The sequence below is a fragment of the Sparus aurata genome, chromosome 20 (genome assembly GCF_900880675.1).
Source record: "Sparus aurata chromosome 20, fSpaAur1.1, whole genome shotgun sequence".
Taxonomy (NCBI): Eukaryota; Metazoa; Chordata; class Actinopteri; order Spariformes; family Sparidae; genus Sparus; species Sparus aurata.
Genome location: NC_044206.1, coordinates 9,977,262 through 10,004,714, shown reverse-complemented (window position 1 = coordinate 10,004,714; position 27,453 = coordinate 9,977,262). Strand labels below are relative to the sequence as shown.

The following is a 27,453-nucleotide window of genomic DNA, read 5'->3' as shown; positions in this document are numbered from 1 at the left end:
TGAACAACTGAAGTATATGTGGACTTGTTTTAAAATTAACACAAAAAAACCCATATATGGGGCGGCTGTAGCTCAGTGGGTTGAGCTGGTGGACCAGTGATCGGAAGGTCGCTGGTTCGAATCCCCTGCTCCCCTGGGGTGGGACTGAATTACATGCTGAAGTATCCTTGAGCAAGATACTGAACCCCAGAATTGCTCCTGATGTGCAGTTGGCACCCTGTAGGGCAGCCACTGCCATCAGTAAGGGTCCTGCAATGAGCTGGCGACTCGTTCAGGGTGTACCCTGGCCTTCGCCCATAAGTCGAACTGGATTTGGCCCCAGTAAGCCCCGCAACCCCCCACGGGGGGATAAAAAGCGGCAACATCCCGCAACCCTGACGGAAAAGAAAACGAACGAACGAACGAAACCCATATATCTCATCTGGGGTAATCCAAGCTTTTTTAAGTCCTGAGCTCCCACACTGATTTGAAAAGACGTTATTTAAACCCTTATTTAAAGTCTCCGCTGTAGCTGCAAGGCTAAAAGCATTACAACTCACAACTACATGAGCGCAACCGCACATGGAGGGTGTAAATACCGTCTTTTCAGATGAATTTCGGATTTGCAATTTTGTCTTCCAAAGACTCATGGAAGTAATAAGGACGTGTTATTCCATATGAGCTCTATGGAGCCATTTCAGGGTTATTTTCTGTCGCTTTTTACATTTAAAACAATTCTCCATCTACTTGTTTAGGAGAATGCTGCAATTCTGTTTCAATGCAAAGCTCCAGAAATGTTTTGCAGACTAAGAAACTTCAACTGCCTTTTCATCACCATGAAGGTGACTAAATATTTCCTAAATTTTCATTTTTGGCTGAACTGACCCTTTAATACAGCTCCGATCTGGAGCTGGGAGTATAATCAGTGCGGCTGATATTAATCCGTTAACTAACAACATGAAATTATTTGAATCCCTGGCCACTAACAAGTTAAACTACTATACAAGAGGTTATTGCAGAGGATGAATCGGCATGGGGGTGAGTAGATAATGACCGAATTTTCATTTTTGGGTGAACTTTTCACAGTTGATCAGCAAACATTTCGTTTTTTATATGATCAATTATGACTGAAATCTTAAGGATTACAACTAAAGAATCAGTTTTAGTCACACACAAGATTGTCATTTCTACTTTAAAAAATATTCTCTCAAGTCAACACACATTCAAAGACTGTGACAGTTATAGTGGATGGATAGAAAAACTAAATATTTCTCAGAACAGTCATGTTTTGCCTGTAAGGGCAGTGTAAGAGGCTACAGAAAGACAGCTTAAGGTCTGATCAGAGGTCAGCCGGCGGCTCCACATCTTCCGGGTCAGTTCAACAATGTACCATGTTAAACATAAAAAAAACACACAATACAGTGATTGCATAGGATGGCCGACAAGGCATTAGACTGCAGCAACAACAGACATAGTAGAAATAGCTATGACAGCTGGATAGTTTAGCATCATTAAAGGAAAACTCCACCCTTTAATACTGGCAAACTGTTACATAACAATAACCTGTAGCATTCAGTGCAGTCGAGTAGTTTATCTTAACTGGTGTGATCTGTTCCTACATCTCCCATGATGCTTTTCAACAACCTTTAAAGAACATTTGTGAAATGAGTATAATAAACAAGCAGCGCTCATGAACTGCTTCCTGTTTCTTGATGAATTACACTTTACCTGCGGTCGCTAGTTGTGAAAGAGGTTTTAATGTTTTAAGGTGGAATCTTCCTTTAACGTTGAAGTTTGGGTACATTTAAAGTTACACCGACAACATCTGACTTCACCATCGCGCCATCTTGAACTTTTAACACTGACACTGTGCAGACAGAGTGGGTGTCAGCCTCAATCTGATGAGGCGGCTGTGCAGGAAGGTTTTTTGCTCCTCCACAGAAGAAGAAGCGCTACTTTTAGACACACATTCAATGATCTCTGTGTGCCGCTTTCAGGGCAGCGGGAGCACAGATAATAACATCCACTCTGCCGACTGATGGTCCCGGGAAAAACATTCAGTAGAGAGAGAAAATAAATTCATTTTCATCACACTATTGTGTATAGTTTGTGATGTGCGGTCGGGCAGCCAGTCGCAATGTTTGGTTTAAATTCACTGCTTTCCTCTATTTTTCTGGTCAAACTGAGAGTTCATGTCTCAATAAACTATAAATCCATCAATTATTTTCTTAACGGTTTTGGGAAATTGGGCCATTGATCAACTTCTGCAGTCTTGGCTGTGTTTGCTTCCAAATTCAAGCGACTGGAAATGACATTTTGAAATGTTGCAAAAAAAACCCAAACAAAATAAACCCAAACAATATATAGACTGGAGGCGCTACCATCAGCTGACTTTGGGCAAAATACTAGGCTGTGCAAAGTGCAGTTTCATAAGAAGTTAGAGGTTTTAGGCTACGTTATGCATTGTTGTTAGAGTAAAAGAGGAAGAGGTGGATAAATATGAGACAAGCCGGCTGTCTGACAACAGCAAAGAAGAGGAAGAAGATAGAGGAGGAGAAAAAGGAAGGAAGGAGGAGGAGGAAGAGGCAGAAAAATGAGAAGGAAGAAGAAGAATTTAGGAAGACTTTTTCTATAGATACAGCCTCTCTTTCTCCTTCTCTCCCAGTATAGAGTTAGCTCTCTTTCTGAAATGGAAAAAAGAAAACATTTGTGCATCAACCATTTCTAAAGTGCTACTTCAATTACCTCGATGGAAACACAGCTAAGTGAGACTGTGCTGGTAGATTATAAGCCTCAGCATATTGGGTACAATGAGCCACTGGGAACATACAGCGTGAATGATTCATTCACAGACTGACACGAGTTGATCAATGCTCCATCCCCCATAAACCTTGTTGTGTCTAATAACATGGGCTGAAAACTCTTAAAACAGAACAAAACCACAGCTTGTTTTCCCTGACTGTCCCTCCTCAGGCCTGCAGGAGCTTCCTGAGGTCCTCGTCCACGCCTCCCGCTCTCAGCTGCTCCAGGCTGTGGTAGCGATGGACGACCTTGTCGGCGGTCACCGCCACCACCCTGACGCCGTGGGTGTCCTCGCCGAGTTGGCAGCCGATGGCCGAGCTCACGACCATGTCCAGGCCGTCGTGGCAGCCGCCGGCGTTCCGGTGATAATGGCCAGAGAAGACCGCTTTCACCCCTGTGTCAGAGAGAGAGGTGAGAGAGGGCTGAGTTCAGTGCAACAACGAGAAAAAAAATCAAGGCTTTACACGATGGAACACATGAGCTGGAATTTGTTTGTTTAGTGGCCTGATTTCATCCCTGCTTACATCACCGATCTAAACTGGGATACACTTTGAATAGGCGTCCTGCTTTTCAGAGCGCCATGTAATTCACACCACGTCTGACCCCTCTGACCCTCATGTATCCTAAAAAAAGGTTCAGTATGTATAATTACTAACGCCTCACGGCACAAAATGACCAAAATGAGTCCACTAGGACTTAAGGGGGTTAGTGATCAACAACTGTGACTCAGTGTTTGTTCCATCAGGAGATTTAAGGCTTTAAATAACTCACCTTACTTCAACAACCTGCTGCTCACTTTCTTGGTTTCTGATACATGGATGCATATTAAGTTATACAGTGGCTCATGTAGCATTAGCATTAGCATGCATACTATAGTGTTATATTGAATAATTGACTATTTCCTATATTTAATACTGTCTACCAGTAATGACTGAAAAACAACAGAAAACAGAAAAAGAAGCTAAATGGAAAGAAAGAAAGAAAGAAATAAAGAAAGAAATAAAGGATAGAAGGAAGGGAGGAAGAATGGGAGGAAGGAAGAATGGAGGGAAGGAAGGAAGGACAGAGAGGGAAAATTTAAATAATTAAAAAAGAAATTAAGGTAGGAGAGATGAGACAAAGGAAGGACAGAGGGAAGGTGGAAACAAGACATAAGGAATTTAAAATATATTGAAAAAGAGAAAAAAATGAAAAATAAAAAAGAAAGAAAGAAAAAAGAAAGAAAGAAAGAAAGAAAGATGACGTAAAAAAGAGAGAAGGAAAGAAGAAAGAAAAACGAGAAAGACATCAAGGTAGGAGCAAGAAAGAGAATCTAGCAATGAGAGATGAGAGAAAAGATGGAAAGAATGTGGAAAGTAAGGAGGAAAAGGAGAGAGGTAAATGAAAAGAGAAAGGAAAGGAGAGGGGGAGAAGGGGGAAAAACAGACAAATGAAAAGGAGAGATGAAAGACAGAAAGAAAGAAACAGACAAAGACAGAAATGAGACAAATGGAAATGTAGGACAGAAATAAGAAAGAGAAGAAGGAAAGAAAAGGAACGACAGAGAGGAAGACAGTTGGGATGCCTCCACTTGTAGCATATTTTAGTAAACCTGGGGAACTTTCATTAGAGGAGCCACGATTTTCAATTTGTTTTCAATTACAAGCGACATCATTAATAGAGCGGCGATGGTGAGGCCGGGCCCTGCGGCGGCAACGCTGTGTCACTACAGCTGAAATGACTGCACACTTAAAATGGCACGCTGAAACAAGCCCCACTTTGAATGAGGGCTGTGGAATGAGCTGTTTTGCCGTGTGTGAAGGCAGCGTTTTGTCTGACTGTGAATCTGTTTAGTTTGGGGAGAACAAATTTGACTCTCTGGCAAGTTGGTGTCCTGGTGCCAAAATTTGTTCTCAAACTAAGACTAAACATAAGGTTTGCTGGGGTTTGAAGTGAAGAAAAGTATTTCAATCAGGGGGTAAGATGATGGAGGTCAGGAGGGGTTTAGGAGTACCTGTGTGTTGCATGCTGAAATTGATTTGATTTGAACATTTCATTTGATTTTTAGATGAGTTTACAGCAGGCTTTTTGGCACAGACGACGAGCTGTTCTATTTTCTATCGGCGCTGTGTTTCCTGTAGGGAAAGTCTCGCCGCTTGCTGCCTCATCTCCAGAGAGAAAACCCAGCCAAAAAAAAAAAAAAAAAGAGAACTGGCAACAAAAGAGGATAAATTGCAGTCGGCGCATGAGAAAGACATCGGTCTGTCCCAGAAATCTGCACAACAAAGATGAGGAGGATCCATATGAATATAAAAAACCCTCTTATGTATCCACTGTTGACATTACTTCGATGTCGCCGGTGTGTAATCGCCTTGAATCATCAAGTCGGCCACTCGACATAATCGAACGGCGCCAGCATACAAATGTGACCTAAATTCATATAACCATTCAGAACTATGTGAGGACAGTGGCTTCACATGCTGGACCATTTAATAATTAATCCGCCACAGATGAGAATCGATGATGTAGGCATGTATGTGTGTGTGCCGGGGCTAAAATCATTTACAATCAAAACCGGCTCGGTGTGAAGCCCAACCCTCCTGTGAATTGTGGGCAGCAGCATATCATTACAGACAGAATATTTCATGCATCTGTTTGTGTAGATGTGTGTCTAGGAATAAAAAGCCATTCATGTAACCTTGCCAGAGCTAGCGACCTGGCGATGGTCAACACTGTCCGGTCAAAAGGTGTGTACATGCGTTTGTATACATGTGCGTCCTTGATGTTGTTTCTAAATTAGGGCCAAAAGGCCATAAATGGCCTCCACACCTCCAGGCTGAAAACATGTACTCATTATTCAGTACGCCTGCGCACGTGTGTTCCCCCTACGCTGACGGACACCTCAGTGTTTTTAATCTGTCCAACGACGAATCACGCCGCTCGTCGCTATTATTCAGGCCCTGCCAACGAAAACAAAGCTAAGAAGCAACTGAAGTGTGAAGCAGGGAAAATGGTTGATGTGATCACCTGATGACTCAGTGAGCGACGCTGTTTGAGGAAATGTTGGATGTGTTACAGTAACTACGAGGGCTGCGACTTCCTCGTCACCTCGGAGAAGATGAGGTGGTGGGAGGAAGAGGCCCAGACAGCAGTAGTAAAGAAGCGGTAGACAGGAATTAATCTTGTAAACCAATTCAGGAAAAGAAAAAAAAATGTCTTTGAAGCTGAAATGATTTTTCTGAACCTGCTCTAGAACTCCCAAAGATGCCGCGATTAATCATGCCGCCATATAAAAAGCGCGTGGGAGTGTGTAAGTCTGCATATGTGTACATGTGTCAGTGCGTCCGAGTTCTGACGATCCACATCCCACGCACACACACGCACATGAACACACGAGTGTATGACTCCACTACGCAGTGAGCTCCCCATATGTACGTGACATACTTGTGATGCATCCATGAAGCGGCGTTGTGCTGTATGTCTTAGTCAGAGCTGTAAAAATGAAAGAAAGAAATTGCACGGTGCAGTTAATTTGGGAACAGCTACAGTAGGAAGCGCTGTCAGATGGCAGTGTCATTGTCCAGTGCTGCAGCACTGAATTCCCCTGTCTGAAACACTCCGTGTTAGCTCCTGTCTCTTTATGGCCCTCACATGAATACCTAGTCTGCTCTGATTGGTCAGCTCTTACAAGCTTGTGCCAGCACCACTCATTGGTTTTCGGTAAGGTTTTCTCTGTTGTGATTTCAGCTTCCGGTTAGCTTCGCTTCTCCCGTGAATGGGTTACATAGTGTGATGTCACAAAGTAGCATAATTATAAGTGGGACTACTGATGAGGCCTTTTAGGAGCAGTGTTTTCGGTGGGAGTGAGGAGCATCTGTTGGCACGGACTTTGGGCTGTCTAACCTTCAAGACCTTTTACATGCACAATAACCTTTAACACACTGAAGGAAAGGAAAACAACAACAGCAAAAAGAAAGCAAGTAACTACTGTTTACTGCAAAAACAAGTCAAGTATAACATTTAGTGTAAGTGGTAAAATCTGGTAATGTGTCTTCACATACATCGATGTCTTAAGTATATATGAGTGGACTAAACCAAAGGACGGTTTTTATGTTGTGAAAATGAATCTGCTTATTCCAGCAGCTCTCCAATTGTATATAAACAATTTAGCAAAGACCCAGCCATAACACCCTGACCTGAATTCACTTGAGCAAGTCCTCTTTCAGACAGGCGTCATTACGCAGGCGTTAGGCGTCAACCCACTCCACCTGGGCCCTTGTCTGCTAACAAACACTCTCTGAGAGAAAATATTGTCTGTCTGAGAAAGAAATGCACTTTCAATCTCCCGAAGATTGTCTGCATGAATAAAAGATAAACAATTGGAAAAAAGAAAACCAGAATAAAGAAGAGTAAAGAAAGCTGTCCCCTTTGGAAATGCAATCTGAAGACGAAGCTGACCCCTGAAATCGTCTGCAAGAAAATGAATGTGGGAAAGCACTCTGAGCAGTAAAGGCTGAGATTGCCTGCATGGAACCGAAAAACACAAATTTAAAATAACAAAAAAACATACCATTACTGGTTGGCAGTGACATCTTTTAGACCGACGCGGTGGTGAGATTCAAATCATTGTGAGCTAACCTCCTCCTGACTTGGGTTGAAGGCTGAAGGCACGCTTGGTAATGATGATTATGATTAGCGAAGAAAATGCTTACCGTCTTAATTTAGCATATTACTGTGATAAAATTTGATGATTATCAGTCAACATGATGTGTAGTTGAGGGGAAATGAGATTGCCATTGGTTTTGCAGGTATTTGGACATAACTCACCGGACAAATTATACATTAGCATGTACTGTGTGGACATGGCAACGCAGCTGTCAGTGTGTCAGCCTGCGGACATGCACTTCTGTAGGCTACCTCTGCCGCCAGGATAATGACAGCTGGCGCCCATTGGGTAAAATGAGGCGGATTTGATAATGAGGAAATACGGTACACAAGTCATTTCACTTCGCTTCACTCCAATCACGGTAGCACACCTTCCTATCTGTACATTGTTATCTAAAGTGCCTTGCAGTACAATCAGCGTGGGAGGACTGGTGGGACTTCCACCCCTTAACTGCAGTGATGTTAGTACCATGGCTGTAGGCATTAAGCTGCATAAAGAATCAAATCCTTCTCTTTCCACTGATGGTACCATACGTTACCAGTACAGCCATGCAGCAATGCACCCTATAACCATGCTAAACCTGCTTTACCCACTAAACTAAATGCAGATTGGAGGCGCAGAATGCGCTCAGAAAGTGTTAATAGCAGTTTCACACACAGAAGAGGATTGTTAAGTCCAGTTTCAACCAATTTTTGCTTCTTCGCAATGCTTTCCTGCACTCTTCCGTTTCCCTTTTTTGTGCTGAGTGGATGCCCCTCGCAAAAACATGCACTCTGCGTGCTGATAATTCCCCATCTTGTCTCAGTCGCTGCAGCATTCCCATTTACCTGTCAGCCCCGAAACAGCGCCGGTTCTTTTGTGCTTTTTTCTTTGTAATGACTCCGATCTGGGGACTGGCCTTTGCCTTGACAGACAGAGCTGGGAAGTGGGGGTAGGGGTGGTGCTAGATTGCTCAGAAAATATCTAGAGTAAGCAGTCAGAGTGATGAAAACATATCGAATGCTAACGGAGGAAAATTACCCCGAGTCAAATTGAATTCCGGTCGGGTTGCAGAAAAATGCACAGAAAGGAGGAGGGTTGTCCCTTCGAATATACGACTGTATTTTGATTATAAGATGATCTTTTTATGCTGCAGTCAACTGAGCTATGGTCGCCTTAATTGGTGGATGTGCTTGAATATTCTGAAACGCTTTTACTATTTAAATGCTAATAACGGTCACTGATGTAGATTAGAAAATAAAGGAATAAAGGAAGTAAAGAAACATCTGTCCACGTCTAATCATGTTTGATGTTCCTGCCTTCAGTCTGCCCTCCCTCCCTTCCTTTCTTTCTTTCTTGCCCATCCCACTCTCCATCATCTGCCTTTCATCTCTTGGCCACTGATTGGATTTGCTAATTGCGAGCTAACTTTCCTACCTTCCTAACCCTCCCCTTCGATTGGGAATTACGTCTCGGAGAAGCCTTTTTCTCTCTGACCTCTTCTCCGTGGCACAAACGTTACGTGGTTCTTGACAAAGCTGTCATCAACACGTCTGTGAGAATGGGCTGCGTAGGAGTGAACATGCAACGTGTGCTCTCTTATTGAAGGACGGTTGTCATTAAAGTGCAGGTCTGGGAAATAATTCATCATGAAATGGTGGTTGTTGATAATTTGCATGACAGAGGGATACAAAATGATGTAGCGTGGAGAGGCATCTTGTATCTCCGGCTACCCATAAATCACTCTCAGCCATCAGTCACCACGCAGCATCCCCTTCCTGTGTCCACACACACACACACACACACACACACACACACACACACGGTCACAAAGGGAGCTGGGAAATGAAAGTAGTCAGCGTGTCATCTATTCCTCAGAGCGTGCATGCCTTTTGGACATTTGGTACCCAATGTGGTACCTAATCATCCTCAATTCGCCAAGCTATGATCCTTATGTTTCTCTAAGAACGACAGGCCTTGACACCGTCAGGATGTCACAGATGTCGGAGGGGGCCTAGTGATGAGAGGGAATAGTTGAAACCCACAGCCCAAACCTGGGGTTAACCTTCAAAAAGCAAGAAGTTCAAAGTGGCAGCTTCAGTCCTCCTTCAGTGTCCACACAGGATGGGTTAAATCACAGAACTGACTGTAGGTCACCTACGTTTTGGCAACACTAACAGTCCTAACACCATCACTGTACTGTAGGTATGACAGTAAAACACCTTGAGGTGCTGCTTAAACCATAGCAGGGGAGATAATGCAAGATGAGTGAAGCTAAGATTTAGTTGTGTGAAGCTAACAATCGAAGTAACACTGGTAGCAGAGACTTCTGAAGGAGTCCTAACTTTAATGTAAACTGGTAAAAACACCTGTTGGCCGTCCGGCTAGTTCACCAATAGTACTTTGTGAGTGTGAGTGCGCCCTAAATGACTTCAAACCTGCTCTGGGAGGGAACCGTTATCTAACAGGAACAAGGCATCATCAACAGCTCAATCAATAAAACTGTAAATTAACAGGAAGTGTTGAGGATTGCTCCATGGATATCGTCTGGGTTGCTTCACACATGAAGATCCGATGGCTCAGTACACTTGGCAGATTTTAGACCCGCCATTTCAATGTGGCAAGTGCTTTGAAACAGCTGGGGTGCCAACACAAAAGAGGAAAGGTCACCTAAACCTGGCAACTCAATGCAACGTCACCCAGCAAGGCACCACAGTAGCCTAACCTAACCCTAACAGGGTAGTTCTATTATTTATCTGGAAATGGTATAAAGTAAAAAAAATCATCCTCGTGGTGTTGTAGACCGCTCTGTTTCAGCGCCTGATAAGCCTTCAACATCATCAATTTATTACTCAACCGACCTTTCCTGAAACAACATGCCCCCAACAAGTGTCCCCGCCAACCCTCTCCTTCTCCTGCAGTAGAAAGAGGAAGCGAGACAAAGAAAAAGACAGAATAAGAGATAGAAAAATCAAAAGCATTCTTCAGCTCCATCATTAAAACAATGGGGTTAAAGGCTTAACCGTGGCCTCTTATCAAATCCCCAGCGGGTGGTGAATGTGTCTTCGCTTTTGAACAGAGTAGGACCCTTGCTGATAAAGACAACCGGCAGCAAGAGAGCGAGAAAGGAGGGAGGAGGGAGAGACCATCACAGCAGCACACAGCTTATCTTTGCCTCTAATTAGCTACTGTATGTACAACTCTACAGCCGCTAGCAGTGTCGAGAATCCTGATGAATTTCTCAGCTGCTGTTTTTTTTTGTTTTTTCAGCCCCGTACATAAACACGGTTCTGAGGCAGCATGGAAGCGCCTATCTGTCAACGTATCTTCAGTCCTACTTGTTTGTACGTGTGCTAAAGGTATCCTGAACGTAGGATCTAAACCTACGGAGGAGGAGGAGGAGGAGGAGGACAAGGAAATCTAATTACAGTACCATGTATGAGGAGAGGCACTGAGAGCATGGGACGACGGAATTCAATCTTCTCTGAAGAGATGCTGCATGTGTGTGAAAACCTCATCCTCAACGAGTGAGCAACCTACAATTTTTGCATGTCTTTCTTCCTCGGCTCGCGGGAAGTAAATGCTGGCTGAGTTTCATTCATGCACCGACAAATCGACATAGGTAGGGGCCAATATAGCCACAGAGAACATATTTACTATGATTACGGGTATGACAGTGACGAGGCAGCACAGATGGAACCATAATAAGAGTAAAGAAGTTCCCTCTGGGGATCCTAAGGTTTGTGTAATTGTTACCAACAAACCGAACGCACTGACTGAAGATTCGTCTACTGAGGGGTAAATACTACGAGAGAGGTACAAAAAACTGGTTGTCGCAGAAACAACCAATAAATCACAGACTTCTTTGTGCATTTAAAACACGTCCTTTTCTAATCAGGGGCTTGCTTTAAGCCCAAAAGATATTAAATACAAGGAGCAAGTGCACAATTAAAGACAAGATTTAATATCAACTAAATCACTGTCATAGCTAACATCACAGTAATTGCCTGTGCAATTAAAAAGGGGACTGCACGATACTTTACTTGCCCGAGAGGGGGTCATCACGTAGAGACAGTGTGTCATTAATATGAGTTGGAATGCAGTCAACAGTTCCCAGGGTGGAACTGCTCGCTCTGATGAGCCACAGGAAGACTAATTGGTGTCACACCTTTCCCATGTGCGCCTGTGCCGCTGAGATAACATATAGATACTTACTGTAGAATACATCATGCACAGACAGAAATGCCCCACCGCATAGCGATTTATATGCAAAGTGCATTACACGCGCACAAAAAATAAACAGTCATGCACACGCAATTACTCAAACTCACACATCCTATGAGAAGGAAAAAGATGAAAAAGTATGTAGAGGAATGAAAAATACCTCAGTGAGGAAAAATCAATTAAATTATTTCTTTGTCTGCAGGGGACTACATTCTCCATTTCCATCATATGTCCCTGAAGTGGGGGGGGGGGGGGGGCTGCAGAAACCCAGCAGCAGCAATAACAAACTCGCAAACGCTGAGCCAAATCCCCGAGCAGCAGCGAGTCAACTGACACCACAAAGGACACCTTTGGAGTGGTCGGAGAACTCGGTTACACACGGCAGCGTGTACTTACTCATGAGGACTGATTCGGTGCCAGAGACACATTTGCAAAAACATCCAGCGACTCCGTTTCAAGGCTGCTTTCTGGAGAATTAGACATTTCAACACAAAGGACGAGGAAAGCCATCCAATTTTTACCTCTTTGTTCATACCAGGCAGCTAAAATAAGAACTTTGAGGCGGGAAGCTGAAGAGAATATCCGTGAAGAGTTTTTTTGAATAACATCCATGTGCTATTGGTACAAAGAAACACTCAGAGTGTCTTAAAGTGCTTCTGAATGTTCCATCAAGGGATTTTTAAGTGAATTTCTTCTCACACTATAAAACATTTAATCCCTCAACTGTTGGTATAGCTACATTTTTTCTTGCAGGCAAAATTATATGAGAACTGGTTGCACAAACACAGATAGAGACTTATTCTTGACAATGGCTTTGTTCAATGAAAATCTTGAAAAAAAATGACATTAATGCTTCATCCGAGCCTGCGTGAGGGGCTGTGTGCGTGTGAGGTTAATGATGCCGCACTCTACTGTAATGACAGTAATGATCACCAGAGTACAGGAGCACATCTGGAGGAATCGGATCACACGGTGAAGCGGTGAGGACAGGCTGACATGGGAGGCAGATGATGCGTGAATAACTCAACGCAAAGAGGGGGAAAAAAAAATTACCATAGCCAATCTAGCCAATGTCCAGAAGAGACATAATTTAGCACGGATGAGAGGAAACACAGCCCGCGCAGACAGGAACACAAACAACACACTTTCCCCGATGCTCTTGTTTTCTTCAATATGAAGTAAATAGTTTTCTGCAATTCTTTGCCCGCCTTTATTATTTTCTCCCCTAAAAGGGCCTGCAGTCTCTCAACTGGGATATTTTTACCAGGCGCTAGTTTGCTCTGCGGGAAACTCTTATTTCATGCAAATTCCTACAGTTCCCTTTCTTACGCAGCTAACATATAAAAACAACAATAACAAGACAATCTTTGTTTCCTTAAATTAAGCTTTCTGTGAACTTTGGTACTAGTAATAATGTATCTACTTTTTATGTGGCATGGGTACATTACATTAAAACCAAATAAAGATGTTTGATGTAGCTGATTGTCTGTTGTGTAGAGACAGTCCGCATTACAAATGAGAGAAGGTAGAGCGTAAGTCAATTTTGTGAAAACCAAGATAATTTGTGATATCTTAACATTCCAGAATAATCTGAAAATCCATAAAAATATGCCACAACAAAAGAGAGGCTTTAGCAAACACTTCTGTGAGGCTGTACTTTCAGACACAGCACTGCTTGAAGCAAAATGCAAATTTTTAGTGACGGAATGGGACAAAGTACATTTACTCAATTACTATATAGGTATATAAACGTATATGTACTTGTACTTGACTTTAGTGTTTCCATTCCCTGCTTCTTTAGACCTCCACTCCACCACATAATACTCTTTTCAACTCCAATTGTTAAAAGACTTAAAGGGATATTCCGGTGTAAGTTTAATCCATGTTCTAACACACCATGACACCGAGTAGGTCCCCCCCTCGAGAGATAAAGTGTGCAGAGCGCTAGCTCACGTAGCTTTAGCATCTTCAGAAACGACCGCACGACAACAATACACTGCAGTAAATGGATCCAAATATAAACCGCCACCAAAAAGCCACAAATAATGCTCAGAACAGCACCAAACTTCAACAACAGTACAAATAGTCTCAGCACATAGTCCGGGGCATCTAACCTCCGCTAGCTTAGCTGGATTTCTATTGTGAAGCTAAAAACAGATTTCAACTCTCCTCCATCAGCTTCCGGGTCGGGGAAGTCCCAACGCGACGATTACCGAGTACGGTTAGAAATGCTCAATTCTGTTCTTTTCCCTGTCCGCTCTCGATAATAACTGTTATAAACTGGCAGGTAAGACACATGAACTTTGATTGCTTTCCCATGGAGTCATAATCATACATTTTCATCCATGAGCCGCGGAACTCTACTGCACTCGGTAATCGAGTCGTCGGGACTTCCCTTCAACAGGAAGCTGCTGCAGAAGAGTGGTAAATTTGGTCAGCTATTTAGTAGAAATCCAGCTAAGCTAGTGGAGTTTTAATGCCCCGGACTATGTGCTGAGACCCTATGTAAGTTTGGTGCTGTTCTGAGCATTATTTGTGGCTTTTTGGTGGCGGTTTATATTTGGATCCATTTACTGCAGTGTATTGTTGTCGTGCGGTCCGTTCCTGAGGTTGATAAAACTCCGTAAATTAGCGGTCTGCTAACTTGATCTCTAGAGAGGGAGTCTAACACAGTTTCACGGTGTGTTAGACCATGGATTAAATTTACACCGGAATATCCCTTTAAGTTACTCAGCACGTTTCAAGCTGTATCCGAGCCAAAGTAGCACATTTTAAATCTATTCTATCGGTGGTCAGATTTAAAAAAAAAAGAAAAAAGAAAAAGAAAGCCAAACAAACACATTTTGTGTCCAGTGACAAACGCCTGTATGCCTCAACCTCAACAAGTTGTTCAAGCTGGGTTTGCATGGAGCCTTGACCCTCCCCGCAGACACTCTGCCTGTGCCTGTCCGCTCTCCCTAGCCCGGAGCAGCTGTGAGCCAAAGGAGTTGATGTGTTTAAAGCAGAAAGTCAACTAGCAATCAACTAGCTTTTTTTATTCATTCATTTCTTATTCAAGTTTAAGCACAAAATTAAGTTTCTCGTCAAAGAAATCTCATCAAAGTAACACACCGGAGTCGGGCTTCAAAGAACGCCCAGGCAGAACTGTTGACACCGTTTTGTGATGTTTATGCAGCAAGGAATTTTTGTACCATCAGAGTTCTTCAAGGTTGAAATATCACCTCCTTTTGAACGTTCCATTTACTAATGGATTCACTTATCTCTGCTCTTATAAATCCTCTTGCATTAAAATATTTTAAATGCTTCAGGCAAATACTGGTATGTGCGATTAATCAATCACAAAGCTTGTAATTAATTAGATTAATTCATTTTAATCACTTTACAGCCCTAGTTTATGACCAGTTTCTGGTACATATAGAGAGTAGTAGCTCTATCATAAACTGACACGGAGCGCAGTGATGATCACAGTCAGTCTCTTTTACAACCATGCCTCAAGGACATATATTCAAGTAGAATCAGGGTACAGATGCTCCTGCGTCAGACAACAAGATACTCCAAGTAGGAGATGAAGGAGAGAGCGGAGGGAGCATGAAAGAGAAACACAGGGATCAGAAGAGAGCAGAAAGAACTGAGAGACAAAGGCTGTATTATTCAACAATAACTGGTGTGAGTCCTTTTGTGCAAGCCCAGGTTTTTTAAGCTGCTTTATGATGAAAACGCTGCTCCGTGTGTCAAAGCTTTTTATGTCATGTTTTATATGAAATGTGAGGCCCTTTCCTCTCTGCTTATAGATTTCATGTCATCGAAGGACATTTCAAGCAGAAATTCAACCGACAGAGTTTGACATTTTACCCAGCCCATTATTATGTATGGGATAGCACTGGACAGGCAGCGCGCATGACTGTGATGTGTAAAACATGTCTACATGCTTGTAGTTAAATCACATCCCTTTTCTCGCTGCAATCAGAAATACCGTGAATCGTACGTACACACACATGCGCGTACCAACATGAGAAAGTCATGTAGTGTTCCCGTCTTTACAGCGAGCGGCAGCACATCTGTCATCAATTATTAATAACCATGGACAGTACATGTATGTATATAGTTCATACAGTACATGCCATGAATGTATGTAGTCTGAATTTATAATTGCCGAGAGAACATAAGAGAACAAGAGTGTGAGAAAAGGACACTTGCTCATAACGTGTTCCTCACATATGTTCCTGCATATAAAAAAAACCTACACGGACTGCCCCTTAAATCTTTAACCAGCGTTCCCTTAGAGGAGCAATCAATTATGAGAGAGAAGGGTCATCAGACCAAAACGGGCCAACATGGTTAAATACATGCTGGAATAATGGATGGATAATGAAATTAATACCATCCCCAGCCAGTCACCTTGATGCATGATTGAGAAGCACGACACTGGTCCGTATGAGTGGTCCTGTCAATCAGTTGTGCCGAATTGGCCGTATAGCGAGAGAGAGTGTATGTGTGTGTGTGTTGAGTGGCTGCTTTCTTAAAGACTTATTGTCCTTGTGAGAGTTTCTCTGCCCGATACCCTTGTATCAGACTCTCATAAGCCGACAACAATGGATTTTGATTATGGAATTATTCTTCTTATAGGAAGTGAATTCATTAATTAATTCAATTACGCCCACTGCACTCGAATGTGCGTGTGTGCGTGTGCCAGAAGCTCATCCTGTGGTTCTGGCTAATGGCATATTAATCCTCTAGGCTGGGATCTTCACTGTGCTTCAGTTAGATGTGTTCGGACTGAACAGGTTTAACAGGAATATGAGATAAGAAGTATTAAAACGAGAAGTGTAAGACTATTTCACAAGTGGCCTAAATCCTTCATTACAGAAAATACTGCTGATGTTTTACAGTTTTGGAAGGGGTTGCTGTTTGACTTTTAAAACAATAAAACTTCATGTCTTCTGTGACTTCCAACCTAAAGACAAACAAAAAGACAAATCTGGATTGACAAAATTTTGGAGTTAGAAAAGACGACACATACTGTGCGTCAAGTTTAAGTGCCCTTCAGCATAACACTGGACATGAACCTACTCAGTCACACAAGCTGGGTTAGGGCAAAAACGTGTTTTGTGAGGTCGCAGTGACCTTTGACAAATTATAATCAGTTCAGCCTCGAGTCATAGGGGACAACATACAGATATATGTTAGGAAGGGCAGACAGTTCAGTAACATAATGCTCCCGGACATAGCTGTGACAGGTGCAGAGGCATAAAAGGTGAAACTAGTCTATATTTTGTGGCCCCATGGTGTCCTACCTGCCTTCTTGAACCTGTCCAGCAGGTTTTGTCGGACTCCCCTCTGCAGGTTGAAGTAATCGTCCTCTTCATCAGGGCTCTTTAGGTACAGAGGAATGTGCTGGAACACCAGGACGTGTTTGGGTTTGGGTTCCTGAATGAGACACAGATGTGTGGAGGGGTTTATGACTGATCTCCAAACACAAAATTCAATTGTTGTGTCAGATGGCTGCCGACGGCAGCGATTATCCAGACTCCCAGACACAGCAAAAGGAAGATGTCATCTAGCTGAAACGTCTTCATAAATCAGACGGGAATAGAATCACGTCATTGATGCTATATTACCGTCGAGGAGGAGGCTCTGCTCAGCTGCTCCTCCAGCCACGTCTCCTGGGCCTCCTTCAGCTGAGGGCAGGCCGAAGCGTCGAAGAACAACTGGGAGTTCAGAACCAGGCAGAGAACTCCACCCACCTGAGACAACAGCAGAGGGAAGAGACAGAGACATGGTAGATGTTACTGCCTACATCTCATTCAATATTGTGTTTTCATAATGCATTTTCTACCATCTACTGTATATTTTCTATCCCTGCAATCCTGTTGTAATTTATATAATTCTTACAGCTATTTAAAAAATGTCCACCACTACTGCTTATACATGGATTTTACAATGGAGCTGAGGGGACTTATTGGGGCTAAAAGTGGCAAGAAATATGTAAAGTAGTAGAGCAGGCCAACATCTAGATGCTGTTAAGTGTCAACAATCATCTAACTCATCATCACAGTAAGGAAAACAGTTAAATTGGTTTTGTCAACTCTCTTAAAGAAGAAAAGCATTTCTAAATGCTGTCCTGACCCTGCTGTGTGCTCGTTTTTAACTCAGAGAACATGACTTGACTTTTATTTGGTAACACATCTATTTGACTGTATTTGAGACTATATCATACACGAACAGAGAGAGTTGAAAAAGCCTGTGGTGAAGAGAAAACTGAAAACACTGAACAACAAATCTGTTAAATCTATACCCCATGAGAATGTTAAAGCACTACTTCGAGCAGCGGCACAACATGTAAGAAAGAAAATTAGGAGCATTTCATTGTTTGTCAATAGTGAAATAACTATAAACTAATGTTTAATTAAACATACAATTCCCATTCATTAAGAACGGTTATGTAACAATGTTACTGTATTAGGTGTGTTTACCCAGAAGCTGAAATAGTCGTCCCCCCAAGCGCCGCAGTACTGTTCCACTGTCCTTGGAGTGGGGGTGTTGCCCAGGTCATGGTTCCCACTGACAAATACCAGCGGGATGGAGGGATCTGTCCCCTTCAAGGCCGCCTTCAGGTCTCGCTCCTGACCTTCTCTGAAAGGGGTGTCTGGGGGGAAGAGGAGAACTCATTGTCACAATACGAAGGACGGCTGGATGTCCTTGTGAGAAATCAGTTGATGGTAACAGATGTCTGCATGGAAAAAAAAACAAAACAACACCGACATGGATCAGAAAAATCAATACTTGATTATTAATATTGATAATAACATCTCACCTGGACAGGACATAAGTCAGACAGAGAAATGTATGTGAGTGTTGATGAAAGCTGCCAGATTGGGTGAAGAGTACTATAGGCGAGAGTCGCCTAAGGGAAGGGGGATTATTTGGATGATAATGATGACAGCTCAGAGAATGATCAATGCTCGGTTCAGCTCGACTTTAGATCACCATGGTTACTGAAATGATGAGTAGTGTTCTGGTGGAAGCCTCCCCTGGTCCACACGGAAAGCCCAACCTTTCTGCTGAGCTGAGCCACATCTTGTCAAGTTCTTTGGTCCAAGACGCATGCGGCTGTAAGATCTTGGCAGTGTCTTTATTTGCGTGTTGTGTTAAAATCAGGATAATTATGCTACCGAGTCTGGAGTTCACCAAAAGGAGAAGTGTGCAAGAGGGAGGAAAATGTTCTGAGCCACATTAATTCAGTAGGTAACGGGCAGGGAAAGGGTGAGACTCAAATCTATTTATAATTCAGAATGTATATCAAACAAACCTATCAGCCCCCTGCTCTTAAGTTATTTCTTCCTCTCCCTCTTCTCCTCTCTTATTTCTTTCCCTCTTTATTCATCTGAGTAATTATTTTACTGGCCTACTTTTGGAGCAAACGTTTTCTTGGATGTTTGGATAGGACTCATTACATAAGAGCCTTCTCCGACAGAACATCTTGTGCATGACAGAGTGAGAGACTGCAGAGTTTAAAAAGGCGCTCGGATAAAAGGTAAAACGCTGTTTTCACCTGTCTCTCGTCTATAATTAAGCTAGCCTGTCAGACTTCAGATTGTCAATACAACACACAAACATGCACTGAAATACAAAGAGAGACACAAAGGCCCTTTTTGTTATGTAAAACAGACTCCGTGTGAAACTTTTATTGCTACATTCCTATTCAGGTTCGGTGAGTAGTGGCTTCTGTGTAAATACATAATCATTCCTCTGATATAACAAGTAGTATAGAAGAAACTAAATAAGATTAGTGCCATAAAACGTTCACAGATCATAACCAACTTTCAACAGTGCCATTACGTATTGCACCTGATCGGCTAGCCAAAAACGGGCTGGTGATACCTGAGACAAGGCCAGTGACGCTCCAGCAAGTTTGTGGTCACTATCGCTGATGACATTAAATATCGACGGAGCTCCTGGGTTGGTATGGAAGCCTATGAGAAAATGTCCCTACTTTTCACTTGATTTCTGACCTCAGTAAAGAGATTCCTTCGAGAGTTTATGGTCTCAATCGATTCAGTTTCAAGTCTTCTTCAACACTGCATGAGCTTCATTTAGTAAACTGTTGTCCCAATCAGAGTATAATAGACAATAAAGCCAGGTATGCTTTACTGCGTGGCTGCCTTGTGATTGACAAGTCGCTACCACGTCGTGCCCTCAGGTTTCTCAGTCAGATCCAATCAGGCTATCCATCCCAGTTCCACCCTCTCATCCGAATATGTCAACTTCAAGACATCATGTGCATGACAGAATACTGACAAAGTAACACTGCGATTTTGTCCAAACTTTTATAAAAATGGTAATGATACTTTTTAAGGAATTCTGGTATATTTAAACCTGGGACCTTTATTTAGATGTTTTGGTGTGTCAATGTTTCATATTTATCAAAAGTTTTGGAATTGGTCCAGTAGAGCAGTCAGCTGGCCGTCATGACATGGTTGCGATGGCTGGAATGAAAGCCTTTGGGGCAACTTTGACTGTTAAAGTTATGTCCACTTCACTTAATTGAGAGACAGACCTTTTTGTTAAATAATAGATCCTTTTTGTAACCAGAAACTACGATTTCACTCGGTAATCTACCGGACCAAAAGTCCAAAACTTTAGTGTGCATGAATAATTTGCACACCAATACATGTAAATATGGAGCCCAGGTTTAAAAATACAAAAATTCATCTTTATTATGTTTCATAAATATACAACATTTTGTTCTGGGAAACTAAACCTGTGCCATTAAATCCTGAAACCGTTTCACCTTAATTATTAAATTACTGTACTAATAATTTCACAGTGTCACATTTATTCGTTCAATAAACATATAAGCAGTCTGAGCAATGGTTTCAAGTGGGAGATGTGCTGTGTAGCAAAAAACTAAGCATCTGGTTTGGTCTCTGAGGAGCTGACAGTTTGAAGCAGAGTCCTGATGAAAAAAGCTGACAGCTGAGGCCACAACAATGTGGACTCATTATTCCACAATCATAATATTTGACCGCTGCCACAATGATATACATACAAAGGCAGCCGCTCTAATGAAGAAGGGATGGAGAGTAGGGGGTGCGAAGGTTGTCATTTAAAATGCTGCGGCAACTGTTGCAGCTGGTCGCTCCCAACTAACCCTGCTGTTACAGGCAATTGGATGTTAACCATGCATTCACAAGTGAAGAGAAAATTCTTGTTTTCATTTCTACAAGGTCAGTTTGTCAAAGTATTCAACAACCTCATGGAATGCAGAAGGGAAAGTGAAAGAGAAGCTCTCTTCCCTCTTTTAAACAACATCAATGTGCTCTTTAGCAAGGCACCTGACCTTGTCAGCTGCTCCAGTGGAGCTGGTTGGTATCTAAAAACAGAAAAAATGTTTTATGCTTGACACCATCCAAGTGTGAAAGTGTGTAATCATGTGAGTGTGAAGCAGGGTGGGGCTCAACGAGAACATGTAGCCACACTTTACCTTCTTTGGACGAGTAAATGTGAAAAAATAGCACTGGTAGCCAAACACTGTGGCAGGGACGCTGCGCTGCCTTCTGCTTCCTCACACCTCCAGCTGCCTGCCCTCAACTGTAGCCATCCGCTTACACGGCAATATCCATGAATCATCCCTGAGCACTACACAGTGCAAACCAATCCTCAACCATCTACTACTGCATCAATCTGCATTTAAGACACCTTGCTTTAGATTAATGGACGGGGGTTACAGGTCTGACACCGTTAAGGCATCAGGCAATTTGACACTTGGAGTTTGTTTGGATACATATGTCCTGCTTAGGTTGGAAAGCCTGGACTGCTATTCACTATAAAATTGATTTCATAGTACATTTGTCAGTTAAAATGGTCTTCTTTACACTTTAACCACTGTTATATAGCGCAATACAGCATTGTGCAAATGACCATTTTCTTTGGCAAAGGGTAGGATACAAGTGGGAGGGTAAAGGATTTCTGATTAAAACCCATTTCCACAAAATATGGCACAAAATATTAAATATGTAAAGAACATTCACAATAGAGTAATTAAATGCTGCACATCAGTTCATTTTATAAATAAGTAGAATTCCATGTGCACATGATATAATAAAAGCGCATAAAAGATTTAATGAAAAGCCCATTTCTTTGCATACATTTTCTCACCCGGTTCTCCTCTTTTCGAATATATGAAGGGCATATGGAAATAAACACACAATGTTGCTCTCCACTCTCTCTGGAGCTCTGACTGAGAGGCCTTGTTCATTAACGAGATTGCAACACTGTGATTTTCAAACCTTGACAAGAGACTTTGGCAGGTTTTCATTGAACCTGTCCAACACTATAAGCACTTCTCTCAGTTTTCCTCTAAAGACTTGCTGTCGAGACTGCACCGAGACTACAGTGCGTGGGGTCTTGCCGTCGCATACATTTTCTGCACTTACACTTTCAATGTGTGGGACCTCTGTATTTGTGACTAACTCTAGCATGTACTGGCACTGACAGGTTGTGCTGATTTGACTGTGGCCTACAGTTCATGAGAAGGTGGAAGATAGGAAGAAGTCATATTACATGTCCTTTAACCTTACTCACACACAACCTAGTTACATTACAGTATGCTGGGTTGAGCACATCCTCATGGGGGGAGAGTTAGGGATGGTGGATGGATTAAACAAGGACAGGACCTTAACTCAGAAGATGGGTGTTCATGCCCAGTGCGAAACCACAAGTCAGCAGTGAGTTCTTTTAATTTACTAATGTAGTGAATTAACGTCAAGCACATAAGGTTTGCTTAATGTAACGTCATGTACATGACTTCAGTTACTTACGTACCATAGGTACATTTGTAATGCAAGTCACCAAAGAAATGTAATGATTCTAACCCAAACCATGATGTTTTCCTAAACATTACTAAGTAGGTTTCTTGCAGCCATGGTTCTTGCAATCAAACTGCAACCATATGACTAAGGTCTGGTACCTGTGTTGCCCTAACACTCTGGCTGACTGACAATACGCCTATTCAGTCCTTGAGGTATGACGATGCGTTGGCATGTGTGTAATGAAATTAACCGTAAATACTGTAAACTGTAATGTTCTATTCACACCAGCTGATCAAAAGGAACAAACCATATTGGCTAAGATGAAGCCGCTCTTTCCGGTACTCTACTGTGATTTTCCCATCTCAGCCTCGTATATTTGCAGTGAAGGTCTTCTTAACAACAGCCTCACTCACTTCTGCAGGTCACATTATCTTAATTCAGTGAGTAACTTGAAGGCAGTGCTGCTTGAAACTTGTTTGTTCTTTCGTTTAAATGCTTTCTGCATGCTGTTGTCCTTTGTGAGGGAAGAATCCTCCCCATCTGTAGGGCCACTGGAGAGCTGCTAGTGTTTCTGTATTCCCAACAACTCCATTAGAGTAATACACCTTCTCTGTATTGGATCTCGTCACATCAGCTTCAAGAGTCGCATTCTCCCAGTTAATCTTTCTAAATATCTTCAGATCATACCAACAAAATTATCATAGAAATGTAATAGTTTGGAACAGGGAGCTTTAGTATTTTGATCAAGCAGCTCATTAACAATAAGATTGTCCAAAAAAACCTTGAGCAGGACAGTCCTATATAAAACCTGACTAAAATCAATTAAAGATGAATGGAAGAAGATGCCAGATGTTAAAGGGTTCACATGTTCAATACGTAAAAGTATTTTTTACCATCATTAATTTGAATTACTTTCTTTAATGACCTATGGAGCCTGTATCAGTGATATGTTTCCTTTGTTGTCCACCTGCACTAAATGAGACCAAGTGGAAGAAAGCTTTGAAAAACCCCAGTGTCCTTTTACATACAGCTTGAAGGCTGAATGTTTTTTCCAAGCTTGATCTTCCTTATTTACATAAACGTAATACACCATGGGCACTGCATAAAGACTCTCATCAGCAGTATTGCACATGTTGCGGGACTGTCGCCGTGCAGAGAGGTGGTGCAAGTTTTTAGACAGTCCTTTCATGCATTCATGCACTTTGCATGAAGATTGACAGAAGTTGTGAGGAGAGGCCTATGGGAGATGTTCAAACACTTTATCACCTTCACACTTCCGGCCAATCACTGCGCAAAGTGGTAGTGATTGGTAGATCGTCATCTTCAGATTGTTACAGAAATTCTCAGGTTGCAGTTCTACTCTCAATTCAAGGGTTGGAAAGGTTTGGGGAGAGAAGGTGTCTGATGCTGTTCGACTATCTCATGGGCACTTCTGATATAGGTTTTTGAGCACTGTCCAAGATGCCAGGGTAAATCCTGAGCAAACTGGTCGGATTTACATATCCAGTCTCGCCTGGCAACGTCTTGGGATCCCTCTGAAGGACTTGGTAAACGTGGCTGGGGGAACAGACAGATGGATGGCTGCGAATGTGACCCGAACTCGGATAAGCTGACAAAAACGGATGGATGAGTGGTTGGAAGGTGGAATTCACTCTGACATTTACCACAGTTGTCTTAAAGTGTGTAAGAGGATCTTTTCAAGCTGACATTTTGAATTGAGTATCTCCTGGGTGACTATTGAAAGGTGAAGTGTGAAAATGGTGACAGAGAGACATTTCTGAACTTCTACACTCCTGGCAGGTCCATTACTACCCGCAAGCCACAGGACGTTCTTATTAAATAAACACACAGGGCACCTCACCGCTTATAAATCCCCCTCCCAAAAAATAATTTAAATGCTTTCACTTGTCCTAAAAACAAATCCTCCCTCCCGGTCTCTCCTTCATACTCTCCTCTGCTTCAGATTCCCACAGAAAGCCCTATTATATCTACCTTCAACAGCAATTAAACAAGTTTTCCCCAGTTACAGAGAGGGGACAGGAAAGTCCCACAGTAACCTTTACTTCACCTTTGTGAGTTTTACACACATGCGTGCACACAGGCAGTAGCGCACACATACTTGAACATTTCTCCCTGCTGTATCATGCGTTACATCCCTCCTGAACCCCCAGAGACACAGCTTGAATCCTTTGTAGTGCTCATTAGGAGTGTTAAGTCCAGCATGTTTCTCTAATCTAATCAGCTCCGTATCTTGCTCCCCTCTCCCACCACCCTCTGCCACCCCACCCCCCCACCCACCACCACTCTACCCCCCCACCCACCACCACTCTTTATCCTCTTCATTTGTCAGCTTTGAAACTAAGCAAGAGAAAGACACAGGAGAGTGAAAGTGAGTGAGGCAGAGGAAGAGATAGGGCGAGATTGAAGGAAGTCCTTTAGATGAGAAAGCGTCTCTTGGGGGTAAGCTTGGATGGGAGAGGAGACGGGGAATAAGGATCAAGGAACATTCTATCAGTAAAGGTCTGGATGACGTTGTGGGAGTAAATGCTGGCCAGCAGTTCTTGAGGAAAACATGATCTAAGACTGTTTAGTTTGGGAAATGGGATTGTTCCTCAGGGAACACTGTGATGAGATGCATAAGAAAGCCTTTGAGTCCATCAGGGTTTCTCGCCATCTCCTGTGAATGACATCTTCTCATCGCCGCTTCCCCAATGAGTCTTTGTCAGGGAGATTATCAAATAGAGACCTCACTAGTTCACCTTTCGTTTTCTGTAAGAAGGTCTAAAGCGAACACCAAACACAGATGAACACGATGACCCACTTGTTTTTCAATTTCTTGTTCCAGTAAAGAGCTGCAATGATTTGGGGCAGCTGTGGAACAGAAGGTAGAGCGGTTGTCCACTAACCATCCTCAGCCCCTGCAATCTACATGTGGAAGTGTCCTTGGGGAAGACACTGAACTCCAAATGACATTGATTCGTGAGTGTTTATGAATGATTCTTTGCCACTGATGAGCATGTGTCACCTTGGATTGTAGCCTCTGCCATGCTATTGTTTCAATGTGTGAATGCTGACTTGTGCTGGGAAGCTCTTTGATCAAAGGAAAATTAGTTGCCAACTATTTTGATCACTGATTAATCAATTGAGTCGTTTGTCAAGCAAAACTTTCAAAACATTTGCTTGTTCCGGCTTCTTGAATGTAAGGATTAGTTGCTTTTCTTTTCTTTGATTTTAGCCTTCATTCACATAAGACAGCTTTGCAATTGGGAGGAAATGGGGGAGAGAGAGGGGGGTATGACGCGCCGCAAAGGGCCACAGGTTAGACTAGAACCATGTCACACTACTGACTTGGCCTCCATACAAGTGGGAGTGCGCTTTACCTGGTGGATTAGGGTTAGGGTTACTAGGGCGCATCAAGGAACTGCTGCTTTTCTTTGTGATTTATGATAATAAATTAATGTTCTTTGAGTTTTTGAGGGTCGGTTGGACCAAAGCAGCATTTCTAAGATGTTGCTTTGGTCTCTGGGAAATTGCAACAGGCATTTTTTGACAATTCAAAAAAATAAACAATAATCCAATTCATTATTAATCATTTATTTTGGCTTTTATTGTAAAAATAATTTGCAGATTAAACAAATGAAACAGTTATCAGCTGCAGTTTTCTTCCAGAACAATTAAAAGAACAAACAGAACATTTGATCCTTCCACATTAGATTCAATTCACACGAATGCTTCAAATAGATTCATCAGTGGCAAGAATAAATTGGTGTGTTTGTATATGGTGTCAGACTGGCAAATGGAGGGTGTCAAAATAAGGTATGAGGCATGAGACCGCAGCTGTTTGCTAAAGAGAACAGACAAGACTGGAGAGAAGGACAGCGAGGAAAGAGACGGAAAGAAAAACAGAATGTGAGAATGACGGAGAGGAGAGATAGAGAGTGGGATCCGTGGGAACAGAAATACAGTTGCCAATTTCCTGTCGCCGACAGGCAGCAGTGTTGACAATGCTGGTTGACAGCCAGCTTCCCCTGGCCGCCACACATTCATTCTGTATCGTAAATAAACAGTTTAAGGGGAAATGTCAGCCGAGAGAGGGACGGAGCAGCTCTGGCTATAATATCTCTTCCATTCCTCCCTGCCCATGCAGCAGCCCAGTTGCCAGGCAAGTGACGGATGTGGTGAGTAATGAGGATGGCACACACAACCTGCTCTGTTGGTGCTGACAGTAACAAGGGCTGACGCCACAGCGTTTAAAGGTCCCCGAGGCCTTGCGGTTTAAACCCCATGCTTGCACTATCTACTGTCCCACTGTGCATCTGAAATAGATCTCGCTGTGACCTATAAATGAGACTGATCAGAGGGAGGTAGGGATGTGGAGAACGGAGGGTAGCCATGTTTCGGTCTAAATGGTGCAGTCATGGAGATGATAAGGGATACTCGGACGCCTACAGCAAGACTCTTAGATGATAGGGGGAGACAGCTCCAGGAGTGCTCATGACTGTCCCTGTGCAGCTAAAATCGGTGGTCATTGTGACCCAAAAAAAGAGAACAGGAAGGCAGAAGTTGCTCTGTGACTAAGCCAAGCTAAATCTGTGTTGCATATAAATATTTTGCCTCGAGACATATTTTAGAAACAGAGGCCAAGGACATTTTACAGATGACATACTGCACCACATCAAATATTCCACTTTTGCTTATTAAGTTACATAATCTTAAAACTGGAGATGCTTTCATTGCAATCCAATCAAATACATGAACAGATGCATTGAGAGAAACGACGTCCAGAAATGGACAGAGAGACAGGTTCTCCTGCTGACTTCTTTTCTCGTGCCTGTTCTTTGAGGCCAGGCAGGCTACTCCCTAATTGTCATGCAAAGGTAGTCTGCATTGGTTGGCGCCTTGTGGCTCTTCCTGCTGAACATTAACTCAATGCAATCGCTCCCGCCCGCCTGTTCCTCTTACCTCGTTATCAAATCAGGCAGCTGGACATCATGAAACACTCACACCACACTG

The 27,453-nt window shown here is 42.7% G+C and overlaps 1 protein-coding gene across 1 annotated transcript in view; it reads right to left on the bottom strand.

Annotated features, from left to right (window-relative positions):
• Positions 1 to 1,069: 1,069 nt before the first annotated feature.
• The window catches only part of cpped1 (calcineurin-like phosphoesterase domain containing 1), a 36,636-nt gene continuing 10,252 nt past the window's right edge, over positions 1,070 to 27,453 (bottom strand). The window contains exons 3-6 of the mRNA XM_030401141.1: positions 18,103 to 18,275; positions 17,248 to 17,373; positions 16,924 to 17,056; positions 1,070 to 3,175 (exon numbers count right to left, since the gene is read on the bottom strand). Of these exons, the coding sequence (XP_030257001.1) occupies positions 2,949 to 3,175; positions 16,924 to 17,056; positions 17,248 to 17,373; positions 18,103 to 18,275 (659 nt within the window). The 3' untranslated portion in view covers positions 1,070 to 2,948. The remainder of the gene's footprint in view (positions 3,176 to 16,923; positions 17,057 to 17,247; positions 17,374 to 18,102; positions 18,276 to 27,453) is intronic.